Source organism: Vipera berus, assembly GCF_964194415.1.
Source record: "Vipera berus genome assembly, chromosome: 3".
Classification (NCBI taxonomy): domain Eukaryota; kingdom Metazoa; phylum Chordata; class Lepidosauria; order Squamata; family Viperidae; genus Vipera; species Vipera berus.
In genome coordinates this window covers 120142456-120169619 of record NC_138204.1, presented here as the reverse complement: position 1 = coordinate 120169619, position 27164 = coordinate 120142456, and the positions used below count along the sequence as shown (strand labels likewise).

The following is a 27164-nucleotide window of genomic DNA, read 5'->3' as shown; positions in this document are numbered from 1 at the left end:
AAGCAGGCGGTGCTGCAAGGCAGGGCAGGGGAAGCTCATACAGTCTCCCCTAGCTTCTCGATCTGCTGCTTGAAACTTGGTCTCACCAGATGATGCAGATGCTTGCATTGATCAATCTCCATTTCCTCAGCTAGCAGGCACCAGTCATACAGCCTCCCTGGGGCTCCATGGGCTTTTCAGGCATTATACCAGGATGTCCTCTGGCCAGCACAGGTGACTGGCCAACTCTCTGAACTCCTTGGTATACTCAGCGACTGGTCTTCTTCCTTGCTTCACAGTCTTAATCTGCTCCCGGGCTTTCTTATTGGCCAGCTGGTCTTTGAAAATGCCTGTGGAGTGCAGCCATAAAACGATTGAAGTTTCTCAGTTTTGCAGTTATACAGGGTCACCATCCAGTCAGCTGCTCCACCTTCCAGAGCCAGGGTAACCACATGAACTTTCTCGACATTGGTAGGCAGTATTCTCCCATAGATCTGCATGTAGGTGAACACTTGTGCCAGGAAATACCCCAATGGCTTCGGGTCTCCATCAAACTTCACTCCAATTGGAATTGGTTTCACCATGGCTGGTTGAGGAGGTCTGCCTCTGGCTCCTTGACCCCACCGCTGTGCTGCCTCCTGGGCTTCTGCTGCTGCCATCTCTCAGCCTTCCGATTCTTCTCCTCCGATTCCCGCACTGACTCTTCTTCTGACTCATGGCTTTCCTTAAGCTGCATCTTAAATTCATTGAGGGTCTTTATCACATACTCCATCACCTCTTCCATTGGCCCTGATTTCAATTCCTTCTTTTCTCCATCTTTGTCAGGAGGGGCAGGCTCTGGATTTTTCTTCTTTGCTTTTCTTACTTTGCTCCGCCTCAAGTAAGAGTGACTTTTGGGGCTTTCTCCTCCCATCATTCCTTCTTACCAACCCCAAGTGACCATCTGGCTCGATCTTCTTCACCAGAAGTTCTGGCCTCTTCCAGGTCCCTGGAGAGGCTTTCATTGGCTTTTAAGCAGAAGAGATCTGTGGACCATTTCTCTGCCTGGAACTCCTCCATGTAGAAATAGTTTGCAACTCCCCCAGTAGGGCAGCAGCTTTTCCAGGTTGAGTACTATGCAGATCTCGCCTTCTGTAAGGACCCACTTCAACTAACCACCCAAGAAAGCAGAACTCTTGAAAAAGGCATTGTCTCAAAAGGACAGTAGGGAAGTCAAGGTGGGATCTGGGGAAAATCCCACGCAAATGTTGTTGTTGTTAGTTGCAAAGTCGTGTCTGACCCATCGCAAAGTCGTGTCTGACCCATTGCGATCCCATGGACAACGTTCCTCCAGGCCTTCCTGTCCTCTACCATCTTCTGGAGTCCATTTAAGCTCATGCCTACTGCTTCAGTGACTCCATCCAGCCACCTCATTCTCTGTCATCCCCTTTTTCTCTTGCCCTCAACCTTTCCCAGCATTAGGCTCTTCTCCAGTGAGTCCTTCCTTCTCATTAGGTGGCCAAAGTATTTGAGTTTCAACTTCAGGATCTGGCCTTCTAAAGAGCAGTCAGGGTTGATCTCCTCTAGGACTGACCAGTTTGATCGCCTTGCAGTCCAAGGGACTTGCAAGAGTCTTCTCCAGCACCATAGTTCAAAGGCCTCAATTCTTTGGTGATGGTATAGTTAAGCAAGCAATATTCCTTCTTCCACCAAAGTCATAATGTCCATTTGAAATTCAGCCAATCCACAGGTGGTATGATGTGCAGTTAACTGGCACAGCTGGCGCACATCTCAAGGTCTTCTCCAGCTTTCATTTCTCTGTAACGTCTCTCTGATAAGGGAGACACATTCCTTTCTCAAGGATAGAGGCAGGAGAGGGAAAGCAGAAAGCAAAAGTTATCCCAAGCTCCCCTCCCAGCAGAATGGCAGGCCCCAAAAGTAGAATATATATGCAAGGGAAAACACGGAGGTTTTGAGGTCCTGGCACACAGTCTCTCAGCTTGCCTGCAGCCACAATGGGGCAGGTAATCAGCTCATCTGCGTGGGCCAAGGGCTGATCACCCCGATCCGTGTTTCCCTGAAAATAAGTCCTAATGCATCTTTTGGAGCAAAAAAAACAACATATAAGACCAGGTCTTATTTTCAGGAAAACACAGTAGTAATAACAGCTACTATGATCTGACTGCAGAGTTCACAATATCACTACCTGCTTGTCAAGTTTCCCCACCCTTCCAAGTATGGGAACTAGGAACTTTATGGGCCTTGACAATGGACTACAATATATTAAAGCTCCTAAACTACAATTGGTAACACTACTACATCATATGAAGCATGGCAAATGGCAGCCTCGCCTATAGTCAACAATGCCTAAGATGGTACAATTGTCAGTGCTGTCAGCAGCTGCTGTTTTATGCTGCTTTTAAGAATCTGGGCTGTGGAGAGAAGCTTGGCACTAATGCATTAGCAGAACTGACTGTCCCAGGCAGACAAATATAGTTGAAAGATGGGATGCATATCAATAAATATGTGTCAAGTTAATGCTATGCATTTTCTTACATTTAAATAACTTATTTGGTTCCTTCTAGAAGCCACATTAGATATGATGCTGGTGAGCATGTATATTAAATGAGCTAAACTGAGAAATGTATTTGAATACTTAATTATTGCAAGTTTATATTGTAACGTTTAGATTATAGAAACATTTATTGCAAAAGACATACATTTCTGTGTAGATCAGTATAAATGGAAGTTGTACCCAAGTCAAGCACAAGGTGGTGCTATCACACAATGAAGAATAAAAGATTAGGGAGTACCTGCCCTCTTAGGAAACTGTAGCCAGATGGCAAAAGGACTGGCATAAGACAACAGCAACAAGAGACAGCTGGACTTAGTTTCAAAAAATCTACACTAATGAGAGGAGGAAAATCCTATTATAAAATGTAAAAACTGGACAGATAAAACTCCAAAATGACAACATAGAAACCTGTTCTTTCAACCATCGGCTCTGAGGTGAGTCTGAAACAATGGAAATGTATCTCAAGAGCAGGCATATTTTAGCAGTTTTTTTTTCTTTATCTCAGCATGTATTCAGCAATGTGTAAATCCTTTATGTATTCAGTACCTGAGGAAACAAAAAACCTGGATCATTGATTAGGAAAGCCATACCTGGAATACTGCATCCAGTTCTGGGCACCAGAATATAAAAAAGATGTTGAGATTCTGGAAAGAGTGCAGAGAAAAGCAGTAAAAATGATTAGAGGACTGGAGACTTAAAACATATGAAGAACAGTTGCAGGAACTGGGTATGTCTAGTCTAGTGAAAAGGAGAGACATGACAGCAGTGTTTCAATATTTGTGGGGCTGCCACAAAGAAGAGGGGAAGTCAACCAATTTTCTAAAGCACCAGAAGGCAAGACAAGAAACAATGGATGGAAAATAATCAAGGAGAGAAGCAACCTAGAACTAAGGAGAAATCATGAGATCGTGAGAATATTTCACAGTTGATTTTGATGCTGTCTGCTATAGATGGAGGCTTTCCGCTCAGAACTGAAACAACATAGCTGTTGATGTTTTAGGCACTAATAATCATTGTCCTTATACTGAACAATCCGTTTACTCAGTGAAATTAAGAGAAAACAGTTGGATACCCTAGTTGCTAAAGTGGAAGCCAGTGACAGAGACATCAAAACCAATGCTCATGTTACATATTCTTTCAGCCGAATATCAGAAAGAGTACTCAGATCATTTCAGCTACACAGAAATATGGAGAGCTTATTCTTGCAGGAAGAATTGATATGAAAAAATACAGTAATGATAAGCTGAACCTGAAAGCCATAGATGGAGGAGGACTCTGCTTATTATAAGTTCCTTGTAAATACTGAGGATGAGAATGACAATTCTCCACAAGTGATCATATCATCTTTGACCAACCTTTTACCAGAAGACTCTCCTGAATGGTGACTATCTTCAGTGTCACAGATGGAGACACAGGAGACAATGGCCTAACATCCTGCAACATTGATGCAAACCTACTTTTTCAGCTGAAACCCACAAAGAACAAATATTACCAGTTAGTGACACAACAGCTATTGGACAGAGAACAAATGTTAAAATATAACATCACAGCCACTGATGAAGGTTCTCCTAAACTCACTTCAACGACAGCTTTTAATTTTCAAGTTTCAATTATAACCCACCAATGTTTGAAAGATCTTTCTATGATTTCGACTTGAGCGAAAACAACATTCCAGGCCTGCTCACTGGATCAGTCCAAACTGACCTATTGGCTTTTGCCTGGGAAGATCAGGGATGTCCCTGTATCTTCTTACATCTCCATCAACTCTGAAACTGGGAACATGTATGCCATCCGATCTGTGGATTATGAGGATATACAAGATTTCCAGGTGATGGTGAGGGCTGTAGACAAAGGCTCACCTCCACTGAGCTCAGAAACCACGGTCCGAGTTCTTATCAGAGATGAGAATGACAATGCACCCTTCGTCCTCTGCCCCCTTCAGAACAGCACTTCTCCATCAAAGGAGCTGGTTCCCAGGGGAGCAGAGGCAGGCTACCTGGTCACCAAAGTGGTGGCAGCAGACAGGGATTCAGGGCAGAATTCTTGGCTTTCCTATCAATTGCTGAAGGCCACAGATCCGAGTCTCTTCGCTGTTGGGACTCAGAATGGGGAAGTGAAAACCACGAGGCCGGTGAACATCCGAGACAGTTTCAAACACACTCTTATTGTGGCAGTTAGGGATAATGGGCATCCTCCTCAGTCTGCCTCTGCGACCCTAAGAATTCTTCTAGTGGACGGCTTCTCTGATCCGTACATGAAAAGTATGGATAATCCTAAGGGCGAAGTCCCTCAGGAGGGAGATCATACTCTAACCATGTATTTGATTATCTGCTTGGTTGCCATCTCATCCATTTTTCTGCTTTCTGTCATGGTGTTTATTGCAATCTAGCTTCAGAAATGGCAGAAATTCATGGGTAGCACTAATTCTGTATCTAATGTAATTTTGGGACACAATTTGCAAGAAAACTGTGGCGATCCTAGTTCTGATACAATTACAAGGTATGTTTCATTGGCTGATTTTTGACTAGTGAGTTCTGATTCCTCAGACCACCATTTCCTGGTTTGTTTTGGGTTTTTGTTTTGGTTTTTTTAATGGATCCTTATTTGCACCCAAATGCATCCAAGGAGTTCAACAGATTGCCATAAAACTAAAACTCATATGAAAGAAGGTAAACTGATGTCCAAAGTGGGAATAGTATTACAACATTTCAAAAAGTTTTACATTTTAATTTATAATGTTTTATTATTTAAATATGTTGACAACTGTATAGAAAATCTAGAAAAGATTTGTCTGTGAGAAGATTGCTTTGTCTGGTATGCATTTCTGAATAAATCTCTTTGCTTTGCTTTGTTTTCTTTTTCTTTTGTTTTCCTTTCTCACTGTTTCTCTGTATTTGCTTTTGTAATCTTCATTCCTGTCCATTTTGAGGAAGTCATAATTATATAAATCACTGGGACCCGACAGATTCCATCCCAGAGTTCTGAAGGAGCTGGCAGATGTTATCTCAGAACCATTGCACCATATCTTTCAAAAATCCCGGAGCACCAGGGAAGTACCTGAGGATTGGAAAAGGACTGATGTAGTTCCATCTTCAAAGAAGAAAAAAATACAGACCCAGGAAACTACAGACCAATCAGTTTAATATCAATACCTGGGAAGATCCTGGAAAAGATAATCAAAAAACAAACAAATTAGAACTAGCAGCCAGCACAAGTTTATTAAAAACGGATCATGCCAAACCAATCTTATTTCATTCTTTGATAAAGTGACTAAATTAGTAGGCCTGAGAAATGCTGTGGACATAGCACACTTAGATTTCAGTAAGGCATTTGATAAAGTAGACCACAACCTACTCTTTGGTAAGATAGAAAAAAGTGGAATAGACAACATCATCACCAGATGGATCTGTAGCTGGCTGGCAAACCGTACTCAATGAGTAATCCTCAATGGCACTACATCCACATGAAGAGAAGTAAGCAGTGGGGTACCACAAGATTCTGTCTTGGGCCCAGTACTCTTCAATATCTTCATCAATGACTTACATGAGAAAAATTGAAGGGGAACTCATCAAATTTGCAGATGATACCAAACTGGCAGGAGTAGCCAACACCCCAGAAGACAAACTCAGGATCCAAAAAGATCTTGACAAACTTGAACAATGGGCCCTATCCAACAAAATAAGTTTCAATGTGGAGATAAGCAAAGTTTTAATATTTTGGCAAGAAAAATCAAAGGTACAAGTACAGATTAGGCAAGATCTGGCTTAAAAACAGTAATTGTGAGAGGGACTTTGAAGTCCTAGTGGACAATCACTGGACTATGAGCCAGAAGTGTGCAGCAGCAGCCAAAAAGGCTAATACAATCCTGGGTTGTATAAACAGAGGCATAGAATCAAGATCATGTGAAGTATTAATACTGTTTTATAAAACCCTAGTAAGACCACACCTGGAATACTGCAATCGATTTTGATCACCATGCTAAAAAAAAGATGTTGAGACTTTGGAAAATGTTCACAGAAGAGCAACTAAAATGATCAAAGGCCTGGAGACTAAAACATATGAAGAATGGCTGCAGGACTTGGATCTGGCTAGTCTAAAGAAAAGAAGAAATAGGGGAGATATGATAGCAGTATTCCAGTACTTGAGGGACTGCCACAAAGAAGAGGGGGTCACATTATTCACCAAAGCAGGACAGGGCAGGACAAGAAACAATGCTTGGAAACTGATCAAAGAGAGAAGCAACCTGGAATTAAGGAGAAACCTCCTGACAGTGAGGACAATTAACCAGTGGAACAGCTTGCCTGGAGATTTTTAAGAAGAGGCTAGACAGTCACTTGTCTGAGATGGTATAGGTTCTCCTGTTTGAACAGGGGACTGGATTAGAAGACCTCCAAGGACCCTTCCAGACCTATTCTATTCTATTCTATTCTATTCTATTCTATTCTATTCTATTCTATTCTATTCTATTCTATTCTATTCTATTCTATTCTATTCTATTCTATTCTATTCTATTCTATTCTATTCTATTCTATTCTATTCTATTCTATTCTTTTTCTCATTTAAGACAGAGCAACTTCATGTGATTCTTTGAGTTTCTGAAGGATTGAAAGTGCAACAGATAGGGAGCATAGAGGCTTTGAATAAAGTAGCTCTCACTTCAGAAGGAACCCCTCCTACCGTCTTTTCATAGATTTAATAATATTTTGATCACATTCATATTTTGTAAATTAAACTCTAATAATTTCAAAATAAGGAAATCCCTATAGTTCCATATACTGCAGACCTTATTCATGTTCTTCATGTAGGATCTTCCTATTTTGAATAGGTAGAGAGCCTTCAAAACTATGATTTGCTGCCTTTATTTTAGAACGGACTCTTTAAATAATAAGCAGTCTTAGAGGTGAATTCCTCAGACAGCCACATGGTGGCAGAATAGGCAAACATATTACTGGGAACTCAGAATTTTGGGGTGAGGCGAAATGAACAAAAAGCTATAGACTAGGATCCTGCAAAAAGACAAGAAGATTTTAACCAATGAAAAGATGAAAACTGGGAGGTAAAGCAGCAGGAAATTAGCTCTTTGTCAGAGATAATAGCTGGATGAAAATAAGGAGCTGTATATTCTGTTCAAAAATTAAGGAGAGTCGTGAATCATGGAACAATGCATGAGGAGTAAACAAGGTATGTATCTTTTTTGGTTGCTTTGTCTTCCTGGAGCATTATGTATTTCAATCTATTATTCTACACTGGAAGAAACCAAAAGTGGTTCTATAGTAGCTAATGTGCTGAAGGATTTGAAGCTGGAAGTAAAGGAATTCGTTGATCGCAGAGCCCATCTCATTTCTCAAAGCACTAAGCAGTATTTCTCCCTTGATATTCATACTGGGGACATATTGATCAATGATAAAGTAGACCGAGATGTTTTGTGTGGCCAGACAGATGTTTGCATCCTTACTGCTCAAATTGTGCTTGACAACCCTTTGGAATCATATAATATTGAAATAGAAATAGAAGACATAAACGACAATGCTCCCAAGTTCTCTAAAAAAGAATTTGAGATAGAAATTCCTGAGAATGTTCCTACAAATATGGTACTTCCCTTGGAATCTGCAGATGATGAGGACCTAGGAGAAAACAGCATCCAAAACTATACACTCAGCGCCAATGAATATTTTTGGCTTCATGTGCAAAGGAACAAAGACGGAATTAGCAATGTGGATCTTGTTCTAAAGAGATCACTAGACAGAGAAAAGGTGCCACATCTAAATATCACCCTAATGGCTGTGGATGGTGGGGTACCACAGAAAACAGGGACTGTTCAAATTAACATTGATGTTCTGGACCATAATGATAACCCTCCTCAATTTTCTGAAACTGAATACAAGGTAAAAATAAAGGAAAACCTTCCTACGGGCACTGCAGTGGCTAAAGTGGAAGCTACAGATCTTGATTTGGGTTCAAATGCACAAGTCACCTACTCATTCCACAGAACGCCTGAAAAAATAAACAGTTTGTTCCTTTTAAATGAAAGGACTGGAGAAATCACTGTTAGGGGACAGATTGATTATGAAAAAGAAAGGAGTTATAGCATAAACATCAGAGCAATAGACGGAGGAGGACTTTCAGGGCGCTGCAAGATAGTAATAGAAGTTGAAGATGTCAATGACAACCCCCCAGAAGTGTCCATCATATCTCTGACCAGCATCTTAAAGGAGGATTCCCCTTTGGAAATGGTTGTGGCCCTCTTCAGTGTTAGAGACCAAGACTCTGGAGACAACAGCAAAACGGTCTGCTCTGTAGAGATGAACCTTCCTTTTGTGCTCAGAGGCACCACAAACAACTTTTATCAGCTTGTGCTCCAAAGTCCCCTAGACAGAGAGACGGTCACTGAGTACAACATCACCATCACAGCCATTGACTGCGGCTCTCCTAGGCTCACTTCAACAAGACTGATTAATGTTCAGATCTCTGATGTCAATGATAACCCTCCTCTTTTTGAAAAGTCTTCATATGACATGAAGATTCGAGAGAATAATATTCCAGGCTTGCTCATCGGGTCAGTCCACGCTGTGGATCTAGACACAAAGCAGAATGCAAAAGTGACTTACTCAGTTCTGCCTGGGAAGGGTGATGGCCTTTTGCCCCCTTTCATTTCAATCAACTCTGAAACTGGAAACCTGTATGCCCTCCAATCCCTGGACTATGAGCAGTTAAGAGGCGTCAGAGTGACTGTGAGGGCATCTGATGGTGGTTCTCCTTCCCTGAGCTCAGAGGTGATTGTCCGCATCCACATCATTGATGAAAATGACAACGCTCCCTTCTTCCTGTATCCCCTGCAGAACAACACATCTCCATGCAATGAGCTGCTTCCCAAGTCAGCCGAGGCCGGCTATCTGGTCACCAAGGTGGTTGCCGTGGATGCAGATTCTGGCCAAAACTCTTGGCTTTCCTATGAATTGCTGAAGGCCACGGACCCAGCCCTTTTCAGCATAGGAGCACAGAATGGGGAAGTGAAAACCAGGAGAGTCCTGAATGAGCGAGACACAAACAAGCAGAGGCTGGTGATGCTGGTCAGAGACAACGGTCTTCCCCCACAGACCAGCACGGCGATGCTTAATCTCCTTCTTGTGGATGGCTTTTCGGATCCCTTCCTGAGGAGGGTGGATGTCAGTGTGCAAGAACCGGAAGAAGACAAAACCTTGACCAAGTATTTGGTGATCTGCTTGGCTGCTGTCTCCTTTGTGTTCCTGGTCTGCATTGTTGTGTTTATTGTGGTCAAAATCCTCAAGAAGGACTCCCAAAGCCAATTTACTGCAGCTGTTCCTCACTTCCCACCTGCCACTGCTGATGCCCAAGAGAACTGGTCAGATTCACAGAATGGATCACTTCCCAGGACTTACCGTTATGATGTTTGTTTGACTGGTGGATCCTTAAGTAGCGAGTTCCGATTTCTCAGGCCCCTCTTTCCTGTCTTTTCGGTGGGAGATGTAAACGTCCCAGGGAACCACAAGTCTTCTTCTTCCACCCAATATATCCCTAAGCAGGATGCAGATGAGAACTTAAATGAACAGGTGAGTCAAGTTTAAATGTTACTTGTATATTTTTTTACACTTTCCATGGAGCTTCTCTTCTCCCTGAATCCTATGGATATTTATGGTTTGTACAATATATTAAATTAGAAATATTTTTTCCATCAATCTCCAAGAATACTTTTATTGCAATATAAGCTTTTACAGTATTGTAAAATGCAGTTTTCAGTCATCTTGGTAACTCCCAAGTTAGGTAAACAATAGATTTTTAAGCTTTACTTCTGTCCACTAAGCATATGCTTATAAAGATGTTGTTACAAAAATATTCTAACTCTATTTCAGCCTTGATTATTTCTTTTTGGAAGTTTTATTTATGTTTTCAACTGGCATTCAGTAGATAAATCCTCTTGCATTTTCTTCTTTGATTTATCATTATTTAAATGAAAGAGGATTGGTTTTTGATGTTTTTTCAAATATGGTTACTCATATTTAAATAATCTATTCTCACCCTTGAGAATAAGGGTGCAATGTGGACCTTCAAGCATTGGTGTTTGATAAGCAGTTTCCAAGAGATGCTATGAAATGTTATGTCATCTTGTCAAATGCTATTTTATTTTCATTTCTCCAGTTATCTTTCTGGCTTTCCACATTTCCATTACATCTCACAGGAAAATATCAGGAGGAATCATCTCTTGAGGGGCTTTATCTTTTTAAAATTAGTATTATAATTTTATTGCAATTTATAAAAATACAGAAAAAATGCACAAATCAAAAGAAAAACAAAAATACCCATTAATGAATTAATTATGAAATTTTAATAGTAAATGAGCTAAAAGGGTAAAAATAGAAAATTTAAAAATTACCATAATAAATTAATATAAATCACCTAAATGAGAGTTGGTTAAGGCGCCAAACTAGAAACTAGGTGACTCCGAGTTCTAATCTCACCTTGGGAACAAAGCCATCTGGGTGATTTTGGGCCTAGGAAGCAGCCAATGGCAAATCATTACTGAAAAACCTTGCCAAGAAAACTGCAAGGACTTGTCCAGGCAGTCAACAGTCAAAAACTCAAATTGTATTTTGCCTCTCTCTTTATATCCAAAGGAAATGGTAATTTAAGCAGCACAGATTGAGATTGAATACAGTGTGAGGTAGCAGCCAGAAGGTATAATACAGTTCTGGGCTGTGTTAGAAGAAGCATTGTATGGAAGATATGTGAAGACATTATTCTTGTCTGCTTGGCACTGGTAAGAGCGTGTGCCAGAACTTAGTATAATTCTGGGCGTCTCATTTCCAGAAGAATATTGATAGGTTAGAGAGTGTTCAGAGGAGGGCAATGAAAATGATACAGGAATTTCAGCTGCCCGGTAAGTATGTGGCTAGGCCCAAGCAGCGGTAAAGTTATCTTTGACTGAGCGGGTGATCCCACTTGCCTTGAAAGAGGCTGTGATGTGCCCTCTCCTCGAGATTCCACAATTTAATCCATAGATTTTGAATAATTTATGACTAGCTTTCCTTTGGGGACAAGGTTACACAGAAAATGATGAATTTGCAGTTTTAGAAGGCCCTGCAAGGAAGCATGTTAACCAGACCTTTTCACCTGCATTTCAGGCCTGAGTACAGAGAGGGCATTGTTAGCACTTGTGGAGAACCTCTCATGGGACTGCAGTAGGGATATTGGGATTCTCAGTGCTTGATCTCTCAATGAATTTTTGATACGATTAATCATGAACCCTTTTAGATCATTTGGGAATGGGGAATATTGTATGCAGTAGTTTTCTTTTTTCTTTTCTTTTTTTTTTTTACATCCAAGGCTGTTTCTAATCAGTGTCGGTAGGCAGGAAATAGTTGAATCTGATAACTCGCTTGTGGGGCTCTGCAGAGCTCTGTGCTCATTTTGTTCCTGTTTAACTTTTACCTGAGATCACTGGACAACGTCATTAAGGTGAGTATGAGGTCAGGTTTCAGCAATATGCATATGATACCCAATTGTGTATGTCGGCCGATGCTGTGTCTGGAGGCTGTTACTATCTGGATAGGAAGAACAATATTAAATTTAAGTCTAGCAAGACTGAAAGACTGCAGATTTCTTATTTTCAGGAATATTTCAATTTTAGTTCTTGACAAAGTTGCACTTTACCAGGTAGAACTTGTTGTAATTGGTGGGTCCTTCTGGGTTCATGAAGCTTGCATGAGAATGTGAACAGATTCTCTTGCATTTACACAGATTCCTTTGTGGGTCATTTAGGCCCCTTCCTGAATTCATCTCATGCCTTAGTTACTTGTGATTGACTATTATACGAATTGTACATGGGGCTGCCCTTGAAGACTACTTGGAAGCCATAGCTGGTCCAAAATGTGGCAGCATGAGTAGTTGTGCAAAATAAATAGGCTCTCTGTGTTGCACTAATTTCCATTAGGTTTCCAGGTGGAATTCAAGAGGTGGTTGTTTTTATCAGTAAAGCCCTTAATCTTCTAAGTCTTGGTTATCTGCAGCAGTGGTCACCAACCTTTGTGGCTCTGTGGATTGGCATCAGGGGTGGGGGAGAGAGGGTATACTTTCATGCTCGTGTGCCACTAGTGCAAATGCAGCTTTGCGTGTTTATCCAACAGGCCACGGACCAGCAGTGGGCCACAGACTGGGGCTTGGGGACTCCTGATTGGCAGGACTACCTCTGTCTAGTTATGTCTATCTACTCTATTAGTAATTAATTATAGTAATTACTGCAATTTAACTTACTGCTCAAAGCCAGAAATTGCTTTATTCAAGTCTACAACATGAAACCAGCCTCTTCTTTGTGGCTGCTATCCATGAGATGCAATCCATTCCTAGTCCACTCCCAAATCAGCAAAAGAATACTTAGAACAGGAATACTATATGTTAATCCTGAATAAGAAACAATAAATGAAGAAACAATAAACTTAAGAGCAGGTAACAAACATAGACCAATAAGATTTTCTCAGTGAAAACCTTGTCTGGGTTGTGTTGTCCCCAAATTTGGGACTTAGCCTGGTGCCAAAGCCTGTGAAGACTATGAGACACGAGGTGTATTTCCCTTTATTGAAGAGCTTCAGCAAAAAGGGGTCCTAGCCAAGAAAATGCCAGGACCTAGAACAAAGGATTCAACAAGCTTTTACATAGTTTTTCAAGGCGGAATAAAAAAAAACATTGTCTAATAGGCTTTTTGAAAGTTATCTATAGGCTCCACACCATCCCTATTTCTAAGTCTTAACTAATGAACACTTCAAAAGCTATTTAACGTATTCTATTGGCTCTACTTCAACCCTATTGCTAAAAGTTAACTAATAGGCATCCTAGAAGACTTTTAGCAAGTTTTCTATTGACTCTATCTTAGCCCTATTCCTTATCTTAGCAATATGTCTTGTATGATATGCCTGACAACCAGCTCTTGTTTTGTACATTGAAAGGGACCCCACCAGTCCATGCTCCCTCTTCCTTTATCTTTGTTATGCAGGCTTTATAAATACTTATCTCCTGCCTTCCTTCTTAGTTCATGCCATAACCTTGCATTTTTACAGCAAATGACCCATCAGTTGTGCTGATCATTAGTTAAAGGACAAATTAGAGAATAGGAAACTGTTAAATATTAAAATAATAATCATAGTAGGAAAATAAATCATACCAGAGCAAGATTTACTGAGTGTAGAATGAAGAGAACTGCAACAGAACCAACTTACTTTGATGGCTGCAACTGTCCTGGCCATCAACGTAGGCTTTTCTGCCTAAATGGAAGAGAGACATGGTAAACTTTCTAATGAACCAGCTTACCATTTCCTAATCCTGTGGTTGGAGATGGAAAACTTAATAAACAAATGCTGCAGAGAGTGGGAGATCAAACTGGTTCCTGACATGCCTAGATGACATGTACTTTTCAATATCTTCATCAATGACTTAGATGAGGGAATAGAAGGGGAACTCATCAAATTGGCAGGAATAGCCAACACATAACTAGTAGCCAGCATGGGTTTGTTAAAAACAGATCACGCCAAACCAATCTTATCTCATTCTTCAATAAAGTCACTAAACTAGTAGACCAGAGAAACACAGTAGATGTATTATACTTAGATTTCAGTAAGGCATTTGACAAAGTAGACCATAACCTACTAATTGACAAACTAGGAAAAGCTGGAATAGACAACACCACCACCAGATGTATTTGTAGCTAGCTGACAAACCGCACTCAACGAGAAGTCCTCAATGGCACTACATCCACATGGAGAGAGGTAAGTAGTGGGGTACCACAAGGTTCCATCTTAGGCCCAGTACTCTTCAACATCTTCATAAATGACTTAGACGAGGGAATTGAAGGGGAACTCATCAAATTTGCAGATGACACCAAACTGTCAGGAATAGGCAACACTCCAGAAGACAAACTCAGGATCCAAAATGATCTTGACAAACTCAAACAATGGGCCCTATCCAACAAAATGAGTTTCAATGTGGAGAAAAGCAAAATCTTACACCTAGGCAGGAAAAACCAAAGGCACCAATATAGATTGGGTGAGACCCGGCTTAATAACAGTAACTGTGAGAGGGACTTTGGAGTCCTAGTGGATGATCACTTGACTATGAGATAGCATTGTGCAGCAGCAGGCAAAAAAGCTAATACAATCCTGGGTTGTATAAACAGGCATAGAATGAAGATCACGCAAAGTACTAGTACCGCTTTACAAAGCCCTAGTAAGACCACACCTGGAATACTGTAGCCAATTCTGGTCACCACATCACAAAAAAGATGTTGAGAGTTTGGAAAAACATTCAGAGAAAAGCAACTAGGATGATCAAAGGCCTGGAGGCTAAAACATACAAAGAACAACTGCGGGACTTGGGTTTGGCTAGTCTAAATAAAAGAAAAAATAGGGGAGGCATGATAGCAGTGTTTCAGTATCTGAGGAGCTGCCACAAGGCAGAAGGGGTCAGGTTGTTCACCAGAGCACCAGAGGAAGGACAAGAAACAATGGTTAGAAATTGATCAAGGAGAGAAGCAATCTGGATTTAAGGAGAAACTTAAATCTTTAAGTGAGGACAATCAACCAGTGGAACAGCCTATCCCCAGAGATCGTGGACACCCCATCATTGGAGATCTTTAAGAAGAGACTGGACAATCACCTGTCTGTGATGGTGTAGGTTCTCCTGCTTAAGTAGTGGGGTTGGACTAGAAGACCTCCAAGGTCCCTTCCTATTCTATTCTATTCTATTCTATTCTATTCTATTCTATTCTATTCTATTCTATTCTATTCTATTCTATTCTATTCTATTCTATTCTATTCTATTCTATTCTATTCTATTCTCAATCCCAAAAGATCTTTACAAACTCAAACTGAAATGTAATGTGGAGAAGAGCAAAATTTTACATTTATGCAGGAAAAATCAAAGGTATAAGTACAAATTGGTTAAGAAACTGTATAAGTATATGTTAAATTTAAAGATGGAAGAGGAACAAGTTAAAGAAACAATGATAATATGGGCAAAAAACGTAGGCCATAACATAGAAAACTGGCAAAGCCTTTGGGAAAGAAACTCTAAAATAACAAAGTTGGTAGCTTACAAGGAAGACCTATATAACATGTTTTATAGATGGCATTTAACACCTTTGAGGTTAGCAAAAATGTTTAAAAATATGTCTAGTAATTGTTGGAAATGTAGACAAAAACCAGGCACATACTATCATCTTTGGTGGACCTGCCCTAAAGCGAAAAGATTTTGGTCAAGAATACATATATGGTTAGAGAAAGTGACAACAAAAAAAATGTAGATTTTAAGCCAGAACTATTTTTTTTGTATAATTGTAGGAAATTATGAGAAAGAATGTGTATATTTAATGTTACATGTATTAATTGCAGCGAGAGTTGTATTTGCTCAACATTGGAAAGATGAAGAATTACCAGCAGAGGAAGAGATAATTAAGAAAAGTTTAGACTGTGCAGAAATGGACAGACTGACTCTGAAAATGAAAGAGAAAGAAGATTCAGAATACTTTTAGAACATGGGGTACATTTTATCAATGGCTAGAAAAAAGAGGTAGAGAGAAAGGAGTTCAACATGTATTAGTAAGCTAAAAATAGAGCCTTGGTGGAGCAGTGGGCTAATGCCTCCTTAAGTAACACCAGCTGCCTGCAATTAGTGCAGGTTCGCATCCCACCAGGCTCAAGGTTGACTCAGCCTTCCATCCTTCTGAGGTAGGTAAAATGAGGACCCAGATTGTTGGGGGCAATTAAACTGACTTTGTAATAATGCCGCTTGGGGTGTGTGTGAAAGCCCTAATAAGCAGGCATATACATAGAATGAAGGCTACTGCTAAGCTTGTAAGCCGCCCTGAGTCTTCGGAGAAGGACGGGATATAAATGGAATTAAAAAAAAATATTGGAACCCAGACAATATGTTGCTGATAAAATATTAAGGATTTGTGACTATAAAAATTAATAAAATATTGATAAAAAAAGAATTTAAATGCATGTTTATTTCCCATCCTCCAAGCATTACTATACAGTGTTTAAAAATCCATGTACTTGTAGATTACTTCAAGGTTTTTGTCTCCAAGCACAAGGGGATCCCTTAAGACCTTTTGTTCAACCTACTTCAGCCAAACACATTCTGCGGTGCTGTGATATAAACAGCCCATTACCGACAAAAGTGAGACCAGAACCTGAGAAACTAAGTATCTTACATCAAGATGATTTTCACCAACTTTTATTTGAATTGAAATTTAAACTGCTTATTTGCATCACTTCAGTTCATCTTAGGATTTTGCCTAAATGGAAAAAAATAATTATATGGGTTCTAGATTTACTCTTATAAGAGGAAATACTGGATATCACCTCTCAAAGGAAGGCTTATTTATTTAGTAAATGTGCTGTCCAGGCCTGCTCTCTGATAGCATCAAGTCTCTATTTATTAAAAATAAATACTGCAGCCAAATAACTGCGATTCTGGGATTCCGGTAACAAATAGTTGTGCAATACAGGTCCGCCTTGACTTACAGTTCAATTCGTGACTGTTCAGACTTTCAACGGCACTGAAAAAAAGTGAACATTTATGATCATTTTTCACACTTAAGGCAGTTGCAGCATCCCCAGGTCATATGATCAGAAATTTAGACGCTTGGCAACCGACTCGTCTTTATGACATTGCAGTGTCCTGGGGTCATGTGATCGCCTTTTTTTATTGAAAAGTTTTACAGTACATTTTTGAATACAAAACCCCACCCCTCCCCCTCCCCTCTCCCCAAACCTCCCCAACTCTCCCCTCCCCTCCCCTCCCCCCTCCCCGACTTCCCAGAGCTAAATACAGGGTATAAAAATACAAACAAACATAATCTAAAATATGCAAACAACAATAAGATATTAAATTCTCTCGCACTTTAACTCTTAATAAAATAACTACAAGCTAATTATACATCATATAAATCCGCTACTTATTCAAATGCTAAGTGAAACTTTTTAGTCCCATATTTATTCTGAATATAATCTATCCATCTCTTCCACTCCACAATATATCTCTGTTACAATTGATCTTTCAAATACGCTGAGATCTTTGCCATCTCCGCCAAGTTGGAAACTTTTAAAGTCCATTCTTCTATAGTCGGCAGTTCTTCCTTCTTCCAATATTGCGCTACTAAAAGTCTCGCTGCCGTAATTAAATTCAACATCAATTTAATATCTACAACGGTGGTATCTGTGATAATACCCAATAAAAACAATTGCGGAGAAAACTTTATCCTTTTCTTGAATATCTTTTGCATATTCCACCAAATTTTAATCCAAAAAGCTTTAACCTTTTTACAAGTCCACCATATATGAAAATACGTTGCATCCTCACAACCACACCTCCAACATTTGGGCTGGCAGTTCGGATACATACTTGCTTATTTTTTAGGATCTAAATGCCAATGTGATCGCCTTTTGTGACCTTCCAACAAGCAAAGACAATGGGTAAATCAGACTCACCTAACAACCACGTTACTAACTTAACAACTGCAGTGATTCACTTAACATCTGTGGCAAGAAAGGTCGTAAAGTGGGGCGAAATTCATTTAACAATTGTCTCGCTTAGCAGCAGACAAAACTGCTTAAATAAAACCAGTGATATATGTGACAGTAAAAGGAGTGCCAGCCCTGGCCAACCACATCCATTCCTCCCTTATCCAGTCTAGAAGAAAATCTCGCTGCAACCCACCATTCATCTAAAAGGGTTTCCACCACTGCTTTCAATATGAAAGGAAGCTTTCTGTTTCCATATGTAGAATCTTCCAGTGGCTTCCTGCCCTCTCTAGTCTCCTCTCCCAAAGCCCTGGGAGTGATTTCCAGTCAGGGTAAACCAGGACTATACCTTTTTTTAAAATTACGGAGAATCTGTAAGTGAAGTATCATATTGTATCACAAACGCAGCACAAGGTGGTGCTATTGCATAACAGAGAACCATATCTAAAAGCCAACTGCTCTTCTGGTGGCCTGCAAAAAAAAAAAAAAAAGAATCATACATTATTATGCACACGGACCTCAAAGACAAAGGCAACAGAGCTTTATGAAAAGCAGGCTTAAGAAATCTGGGGGAGGGGAAGAACGTCCAGTACAAGATACAAAGATAGGACAAAATAAAGATTCCTTGGGAGGAACAACTATGGACAGTGGTTCCTGGGCTTCCATTCTGCATTCAAGTGAACCTGGGTCGATGGAAAGAGGTTGCGTTAAAAGGCAAGTTTTGGCTTTTTTTCTCTGTCTAAATATTCTCTGTCTAGAAATGTGTGAGTCTTTGCGCTATTCAGTGGCTGAAGAAAAGAAAACTGGGTTTCTAGTAGCTAATATGCTGAAAGACTTAAAAATAGATGTAAAGGAATTATCTGCTAGGAAAGCCAAGCTAATTCCAAAGGGCTCTAAAGAGTATTTCCAGCTGGATCCTCATTCTGGGAATCTAATATTAAAGGATACAATTGACCGAGAGGTTCTGTGTGGTCAGAATGACCCCTGTATTCTATTCTCTGAAATTGTGCTAGAAAATCCATTACTGCTACATGGAATTGAAGTAGAAGTAGAAGATGTGAATGATAACATTCCCACATTCTCTAAAACTGAGTTCCTTTTTGAAATATCTGAGCACATTCCAACAAAGACCAGATTCCCTTTGGAAAGGGCTGAAGATTTAGACAAAGGCGAAAATGATGTTCAGAATTATATACTTGCTCCTAATGAACACTTTAAACTAGAAGTGCAAACTTATCCTGATGGTAGCAAATATGCAGAACTGGTTTTAGAGAAAGCGTTAGACCGTGAGACGATTCCTCAGATTACCCTAATTCTACAAGCAGTGGATGGAGGGATCCCAAGGAGAACTGGTACAGTGCAAATAATAATTGATATTTTAGATGCAAATGACAATGTTCCTCATTTTGAACAATCTGTGTACAAAGTGCAACTTGTGGAAAACAGCCCACCAGGCTTATTGGTCACAAAAGTTGCAGCCAGTGATGGTGATAAAGATGCTTATGCTCACATTACTTACACTTTTAGCCAAGTACCAGGAAATGTGCTCAGATCATTCAAGTTAAACAATCATACTGGAGAAATTACTCTTGTAGGGAAAATTGATTATGAAGAAAATAGCAAGTATGAACTGAATATCAAAGCCACAGATGGAGGGGGACTGTCTGCTTACTGCAAAGTCCAGGTGGATATTGAGGACGAGAACGACAATGTTCCAGAAATAAGCCTATCATCTGTCACTAATCCCATACCAGAAGATTCTCCCCTAGGAATAGTGGTGGCCCTCTTTGGTGTAAGAGATCAAGACTCTGGAGACAATGGCAGAACTAGCTGCAACACTGATAAAAACCTGCCTTTTATACTAAAACTGACTGAGAACAATTATTACCAGCTTGTGACTCAACAGCCACTGGACAGAGAACAAATGTCACAATATAACATCACTATCACAGCCACTGACCAAGGTTCTCCCAGACTCACTTCCAAGACAGTTATTAGCATTCAACTTTCAGACGTCAATGATAACCCTCCAATGTTTGAAAGATCTTTCTACGATTTGCACTTGAGAGAAAACAACATTCCAGGACTGCTCATTGGATCAGTCCACGCTGTGGATGTGGACACAGAACAAAATGCCAAACTGACCTATTGGCTTTTGCCTGGAAAGATCAGGGATATCCCTGTATCTTCTTACATCTCCATCAACTCCGAAACTGGGAACCTATATGCCATCCGATCTGTGGATTATGAGGATATACAAGATTTCCAGGTGAAGGTGAGGGCTGTAGACAAGGGCTCGCCTCCACTGAGCTCAGAAACCATGGTACGAGTTCTTATCAGAGATGAGAATGACAACGCACCCTTCATCCTCTGTCCCCTTCAGAACAGCACTTCTCCATCAAAGGAGCTGGTTCCCAGGGGAGCAGAGGCAGGCTACCTGGTCACCAAAGTGGTGGCAGCGGACAGGGATTCAGGGCAGAATTCTTGGCTTTCCTATCAGTTGCTGAAGGCCACAGATCCGAGTCTCTTCGCTGTTGGGACTCAGAATGGGGAAGTGAAAACCACGAGGCCGGTGAACAGCCGAGACAGTTTCAAACACACTCTTATTGTGACAGTTAGGGATAATGGGCATCCGCCTCAGTCTGCCTCTGCAACCCTAAGAATTCTTCTAGTGGACGGCTTCTCTGATCCGTACATGAAAAATATGGATAATCCTAAGGGTGAAGTCCCGCAGGAGGGAGATCATACTCTAACCATGTATTTGATTATCTGCTTGGTAGCCATCTCATCCATTTTTCTGCTTTCTGTCATGGTATTTCTTGCCACCAAGTTTCAGAAGCGAAGGAAATTTACAGGAAGTTCTCATTCTGCATCTAATTTTCCCGTGGGACACAATTTGCAAGAAAACTGTGGAGATCGTAGTTCTGACACATATTGCCAGGCCTGCAATTATGAAGTATGTTTAGCTGGTGGGTCTTTAAATAGTGAGTTCAGATTTCTCAGGCCAATACTCCCTATTTTTTCAATGGATCCAAAGAATTCAACAGACTCTCAGGATACCAAAACTCATGTCAAGGAAGATGAATTGATGTCCCAGGTAAGAATAATATTAAACCTTTCTAACAGTTTTCTATCTTAAATTTCTAATATTTGATTATTTAAAGATACAATATGGAGCAGCTTTTCTATGGTTAATTCTAAAAATGTTGTGTCCACAAATAGACTGCATTGTTCTGCATTTAATTCTGAGTAAATCATTTTATTTTGCTTTGCTTTCTTTTATTTTCCTTTGGGGTTTTTTCTCACTATTTTTCTGCATTTGTCTTGTGTAATATTCGTTTCTGGCCAAAAGTCAAAATCATCTTTCCTATTTATGATAGAGAATTTTCATATGATTCTTTGAGTCTCAGAAAGGCCAGAAAAAAATCCAGCTGAAAGGAAGGTTAAAGGCTTTAAATAAAAAACCTTTCACTTCAGAAAGAAACCCTCCTATGTTCTCTTCCTCATTTATGCATTGATGGTCAGGATATATATTCCATTTCATAGAATAGAATAGAATAGAATAGAATAGAATAGAATAGAATAGAATAGAATAGAATAGAATAGAATAGAATAGAATAGAATAGAATAGAATAGAATATAGGAAAAATATATCTAACTGTCAGTATATTGTGGGATATGAAATTGGAAAGACAGTTGTTCCAATTAAAGCTGGATTCCCTGGAAATGCTGTTGTTACCATGTTACAATATTTAATTTGAAAATACAGAGGCATTTTTAAACAGGTGGGCAATATGGGTATACTGATCATGATGAACATCATTATACATCTTGTATAAAGATACATCTTGTATAAAGAGCTGAATGAGTCCCATCTGCATATATTAACCAAAAAAATTCCCAAAAGCTTTTGCCTAGCAAAACAAAAGTCCAGTGAGCAAACTGGAGTCCCCCATCACTTCAGAGAAGTACTTTGAAGAAACGCTTTGCCATAATCTCCAGCTTTAAACAAAATCTTCCATTTACTTTTAGCATGTGGTGGAAAAACAGACTTACACAAACTCACTGATCCTTGTACATGCCATCATTCAAATGGTGTCACACAACTGAAGACTTTGCACATTCAGGGCTACCAAATGCACAGGTATAGAGTAGTGATAACTGACTCAATAGTAATAATTGCAAGACGGATCTTGGACTCCTAGTGGACAGTCACTTAAATATGAGCCAGCAGTGTGCTGCAGCTGTCAAAAAAGCCAATGCAATTCTAGGCTACATTAATAGAGGGATAGAATCAAGATCACGTGAAGTATTAATACCACTTTATAATGCCTTGGTAAGGCCACACTTGGAATACTGCATCCAGTTTTGATCACCACAATATAAAAAAGGCATTGAGACTCCAGAAGAAGTGCAAAGCAGAGCAACAAAAGACAATTAGGGGACTGGAGGCTAAAACATACAAAGAATGGTTGCAGGAATTGGGTATGTCTAGTTTAATGAAAAGAAGGATTAGGGGGGTGACATGATAGCAGTGTTCCAATATCTCAGGGGTTGCCACAAAAAAGAGGAAATCAACCTATTCCCCAAAGCATGAGAAGGCAGGACAAGAAGCCATGGATGGAAACTAATCAAGGGGAGAGCCAACCTAGAAACTAAGGAGAAATTTCTGACAGTTATAAAAATTAAACAGTGGAAGAATGTACCTCCAGAAGTTGTGGGTGCTCCAACACTGGAGGTTTTTAAGAAGAGATTGGACACACATTTTTCTGAAACGATACTTCCTGCTTGAGCAGGGGATTTGACTAGAAGAACTCCAAGGTCCCTTTCAACTCTGTTATTCTGTTCTGTACTGAAAGAAATGTTCATACATCAGAATATATACATTTCCGAAGAAAACTGCATTATCATTGGCGTGACATCAGAGTTTGTTTTTATCAACAGCTGTCTAGCATTCTAGCAGGTGGCAAAATATCAAATCTTTCATTTTCAGTGTAAATCTTTCCATCTACCAAATTGAAACTATCAAATTCAATTCACTACTAAGATATTTATGGTCATGCAAAGGAAAATAGATTATTTAGCCAGGTCTAATACTGTTAAAAATCCAATCATAAATTTTAATAAAATTAAAACTAATAATTTCAAAATAAGGAAATCCCTATAGTTACATGTACTGCGGACCTTATTCATGTTTTTCTGTGGCTCAAATTAGATACATTTAAATGGGGATGATTAACATAAATCCTTTCCTTTCCTCTTATTGTTCTCTTCTGATACACTTTAATCAATTTATTTCTGGGTATCCTCAGGGAAAATTATATTACAATGCTAGAGTTGTATCCCTCTCACTGAATCTGTTGTTGAACAATAATATTATTGTTCGGTGATGAGGTAACTAGAATCTCACCAACCTTAAGAACCATCATTTCCTGTAGAATCTTCATATTTTGAATAGGTAGAGAGCCTTCAAAACTATGATTTGCTGCCTTTAATTTAGAAAAGTCTGTTTAATAATAAGCAGTCCTAGAGGTGAATTCCTCAGACAGCCACATGGTGGCAGAATAGGCAAACATATTACTGGGAACTCAGAATATTGGGGTGAGGCGAAATGAACAAAAAGCTATAGACTAGGGTCCTACAAAAAGACAAGATTTTAACCAATGAAAAGATGAAAACTGGGAGGTAAAGCAGCAGGAAATTAGCTCTTTGTCAGAGATAATAGCTGGACGGGAATAAGGAGCTGTATATTCTGTTCAAAAATTAAGGAGAGTCGTGAATCATGGAACAATGCATGAGGAGTAAACAAGGTATGTATCTTTTTTGGTTGCTTTGTCTTCCTGGAGCATTATGTATTTCAATCTATTATTCTACACTGGAAGAAACCAAAAGTGGTTCTATAGTAGCTAATGTGCTGAAGGATTTGAAACTGGAAGTAAAGGAATTCGTTGATCGCAGAGCCCATCTCATTTCTCAAAGCACTAAGCAGTATTTCTCCCTTGATATTCATACTGGGGACATATTGATCAATGATAAAGTAGACCGAGATGTTTTGTGTGGCCAGACAGATGTTTGCCTACTTACTGCTCAAATTGTGCTTGACAACCCTTTGGAATCATATAATATTGAAATAGAAATAGAAGACATAAACGACAATGCTCCCAAGTTCTCTAAAAAAGAATTTGAGATAGAAATTCCTGAGAATGTTCCTACAAATATGGTACTTCCCTTGGAATCTGCAGATGATGAGGACCTAGGAGAAAACAGCATCCAAAACTATACACTCAGCGCCAATGAATATTTTTGGCTTCATGTGCAAAGGAACAAAGACGGAATTAGCAATGTGGATCTTGTTCTAAAGAGATCACTAGACAGAGAAAAGGTGCCACATCTAAATATCACCCTAATGGCTGTGGATGGTGGGGTACCACAGAAAACAGCCACTGTTCAAATTAACATTGATGTTCTGGATATAAATGATAACCCTCCTCAATTTTCTGAAACTGAATACAAGGTAAAAATAAAGGAAAACCTTCCTACGGGCACTGCAGTGGCTAAAGTGGAAGCTACAGATCTTGATTTGGGTTTAAACGCACAAGTCACCTACTCATTCCACAGAACGCCTGAAAAAATAAACAGTTTGTTCCTTTTAAATGAAAGGACTGGAGAAATCACTGTTAGGGGACAGATTGATTATGAAAAAGAAAGGAGTTATAGCATAAATATCAGAGCAATAGACGGAGGAGGACTTTCAGGGCACTGCAAGATAGTAATAGAGGTTGAAGATGTCAATGACAACCCCCCAGAAGTGTCCATCATATCTCTGACCAGCATCTTAAAGGAGGATTCCCCTTTGGAAATGGTTGTGGCCCTCTTCAGTGTTAGAGACCAAGACTCTGGAGACAACAGCAAAACGGTCTGCTCTGTAGAGATGAACCTTCCTTTTGTGCTCAGAGGCACCACAAACAACTTTTATCAGCTTGTGCTCCAAAGTCCCCTCGACAGAGAGACGGTCACTGAGTACAATATCACCATCACAGCCATTGACTGTGGCTCTCCTAGGCTCACTTCAACAAGACTGATTAATGTTCAGATCTCTGATGTCAATGATAACCCTCCTCTTTTTCAAAAGCCTTCATATGACATGAAGATTCGAGAGAATAATATTCCAGGCTTGCTCATTGGCTCAGTCCACGCTGTGGATCTGGACACAAAGCAGAATGCAAAAGTGACTTACTCAGTTCTGCCTGGGAAGGGTGATGGCCTTTTGCCCCCTTTCATTTCAATCAACTCTGAAACTGGAAACCTGTATGCCCTCCGATCCCTGGACTATGAGCAGATAAGAGGCTTCAGAGTGACTGTGAGGGCGTCTGATGGTGGTTCTCCTTCCCTGAGCTCAGAAGTGATTGTCCGCATCCACATCATTGATGAAAACGACAACGCTCCCTTCTTTCTGTATCCCCTGCAGAACAACACATCTCCATGCAGTGAGCTGGTTCCCAAGTCAGCCGAGGCCTGGTCACCAAGGTGGTTGCCGTGGATGCAGATTCTGGCCAAAACTCTTGGCTTTCCTATGAATTGCTGAAGGCCACGGACCCAGCCCTTTTCAGCATAGGAGCGCAGAATGGGGAAGTGAAAACCAGGAGAGCCCTGAATGAGCGAGACACAAACAAGCAGAGGCTGGTGATGCTGGTCAGAGACAACGGTCTTCCTCCACAGACCAGCACGGCGATGCTTAATGTCCTTCTTGTGGATGGCTTTTCGGATCCCTTCCTGAGGAGGGTGGATGTCAGTGTGCAAGAACCAGAAGAAGACAAAACCTTGACCAAGTATTTGGTGATCTGCTTGGCTGCTGTCTCCTTTGTGTTCCTGGTCTGCATTGTTGTGTTTGTTGTGGTCAAAATCCTCAAGAAGGACTCCCAAAGCCAATTTACTGCAGCTGTTCCTCACTTCCCACCTGCCACTGCTGAGGCCCCAGAGAACTGTGCAGATTCACCAAATGGGTCACTTCCCAGGACTTACCATTACGATGTTTGCTTGACTGGTGGATCCTTAAGTAGCGAGTTCCGATTTCTCAGGCCCCTCTTTCCTGTAGGAGATGTAAACATTCCTGGGTATCAGAAGAATTCTGGTTGTGAAGATATCTCTGAGCAGGTTGCAGATAACCAATTACATGAGCAGGTGAGTTACCTTTAAATATGTTGTTGATTTGTTTGTTTGATTGATTGATTAGCCCTTGGCCCATATCAAAGTGCAATGTTCTAGAATCAAATTATTACTAAAATTTAATAAAAGCAATTTAAAATGGAATTAGATAAAATGCAATTTAAAATGAAATTGTAATAAAGTAAAATGGAATTGGAATAAAATACAATCTGAAATGAAATTGGAATAGAATACAAAAATTTAAAATATAGATAAAATATGATAAAATCATATTTCGGTGTCACCCCTGCAATCTACCCCAATCAGTGCCACATATGCAGATCTCAACTGAACCATCTTCTTATGTACTGTGCTGTGTTAAATGTTATTTTCAGATTCTGGCCAGACATAAGGTAAGTTGTTCTGATATGGGGGATCCCAATGGGTCGTTTGGTATACAGACCGAGATACCTGTCTCTCTCCCTCTTATACAGGCAACAATCAAATAGGATGTGAGCCAGGTCTTCTACCTCTGGTGCTCCACAAATGCAGAGACGTTCATTGTAGGGTATGGAATGGAATCTCCCATATCTAACCAGTGTCGAGCTGTTCAAATCTCGCTCGCGTAAATATCTCCCTTAGATGTTTTGGCAGTTGCAACTTCAAATAGCTGTCTATTTGAAAAGTATATTTGTAATTGCTCAGTCATTTCAAGTTACTCACCTTACTAAGGATAGCTATGTCATTTTGTGTTTCTATATCCTTAATTCTTTGGGAAGCTCTTTTTAAAAATCGTTCTGTTATACAAGAGTCAGGAAGGCTACAGCTTCTTTCAAAATTTGCTAGTTTGGTGATCCAGCAGATTTGTGATTGTAATTTTATTTGTTCTATTAGACATAACTATCAGTTTCCATTTCATTGACTTTATGCCAGTAGTTACAGTATATGCTCTAATT

At 39.9% G+C, this 27164-nt stretch overlaps 2 protein-coding genes and 1 pseudogene across 3 annotated transcripts; all 3 read left to right on the top strand.

Annotated features, from left to right (window-relative positions):
- The first annotated feature begins 2289 nt into the window (after nucleotides 1–2289).
- On the top strand, nucleotides 2290–4922 carry LOC308666661 (protocadherin beta-9-like; annotated as a pseudogene). Its single transcript has 2 exons — nucleotides 2290–2333; nucleotides 3579–4922. The product of its transcript is annotated as a protocadherin beta-9-like (transcript).
- A 2764-nt stretch (nucleotides 4923–7686) lies between these two features.
- On the top strand, nucleotides 7687–10119 carry LOC308666660 (protocadherin beta-16-like; the record flags this gene model as incomplete). The annotated part of the gene is made up of 1 exon (XM_081325554.1): nucleotides 7687–10119. The coding sequence occupies one exon, from the start codon at nucleotides 7687–7689 to the stop codon at nucleotides 10117–10119; it is 2433 nt and encodes an 810-aa protein (XP_081181680.1).
- Nucleotides 10120–18274: 8155 nt separating this feature from the next.
- LOC308665432 (protocadherin beta-16-like) lies at nucleotides 18275–26215 on the top strand. The gene is made up of 2 exons (XM_081323464.1): nucleotides 18275–21160; nucleotides 26159–26215. Exons 1-2 carry the CDS (start codon nucleotides 18608–18610, stop codon nucleotides 26165–26167), a joined length of 2562 nt encoding a protein of 853 aa, XP_081179590.1. The 5' UTR covers nucleotides 18275–18607; the 3' UTR covers nucleotides 26168–26215.
- The last annotated feature ends 949 nt before the right edge of the window (nucleotides 26216–27164 follow it).

What these genes read in the sequence shown, in the direction of transcription:
- LOC308665432 (XM_081323464.1), top strand. Translation starts at nt 18,608, where the DNA reads ATGAAAAGCAGGCTTAAGAAATCTGGGGGAGGGGAAGAACGTCCAGTA.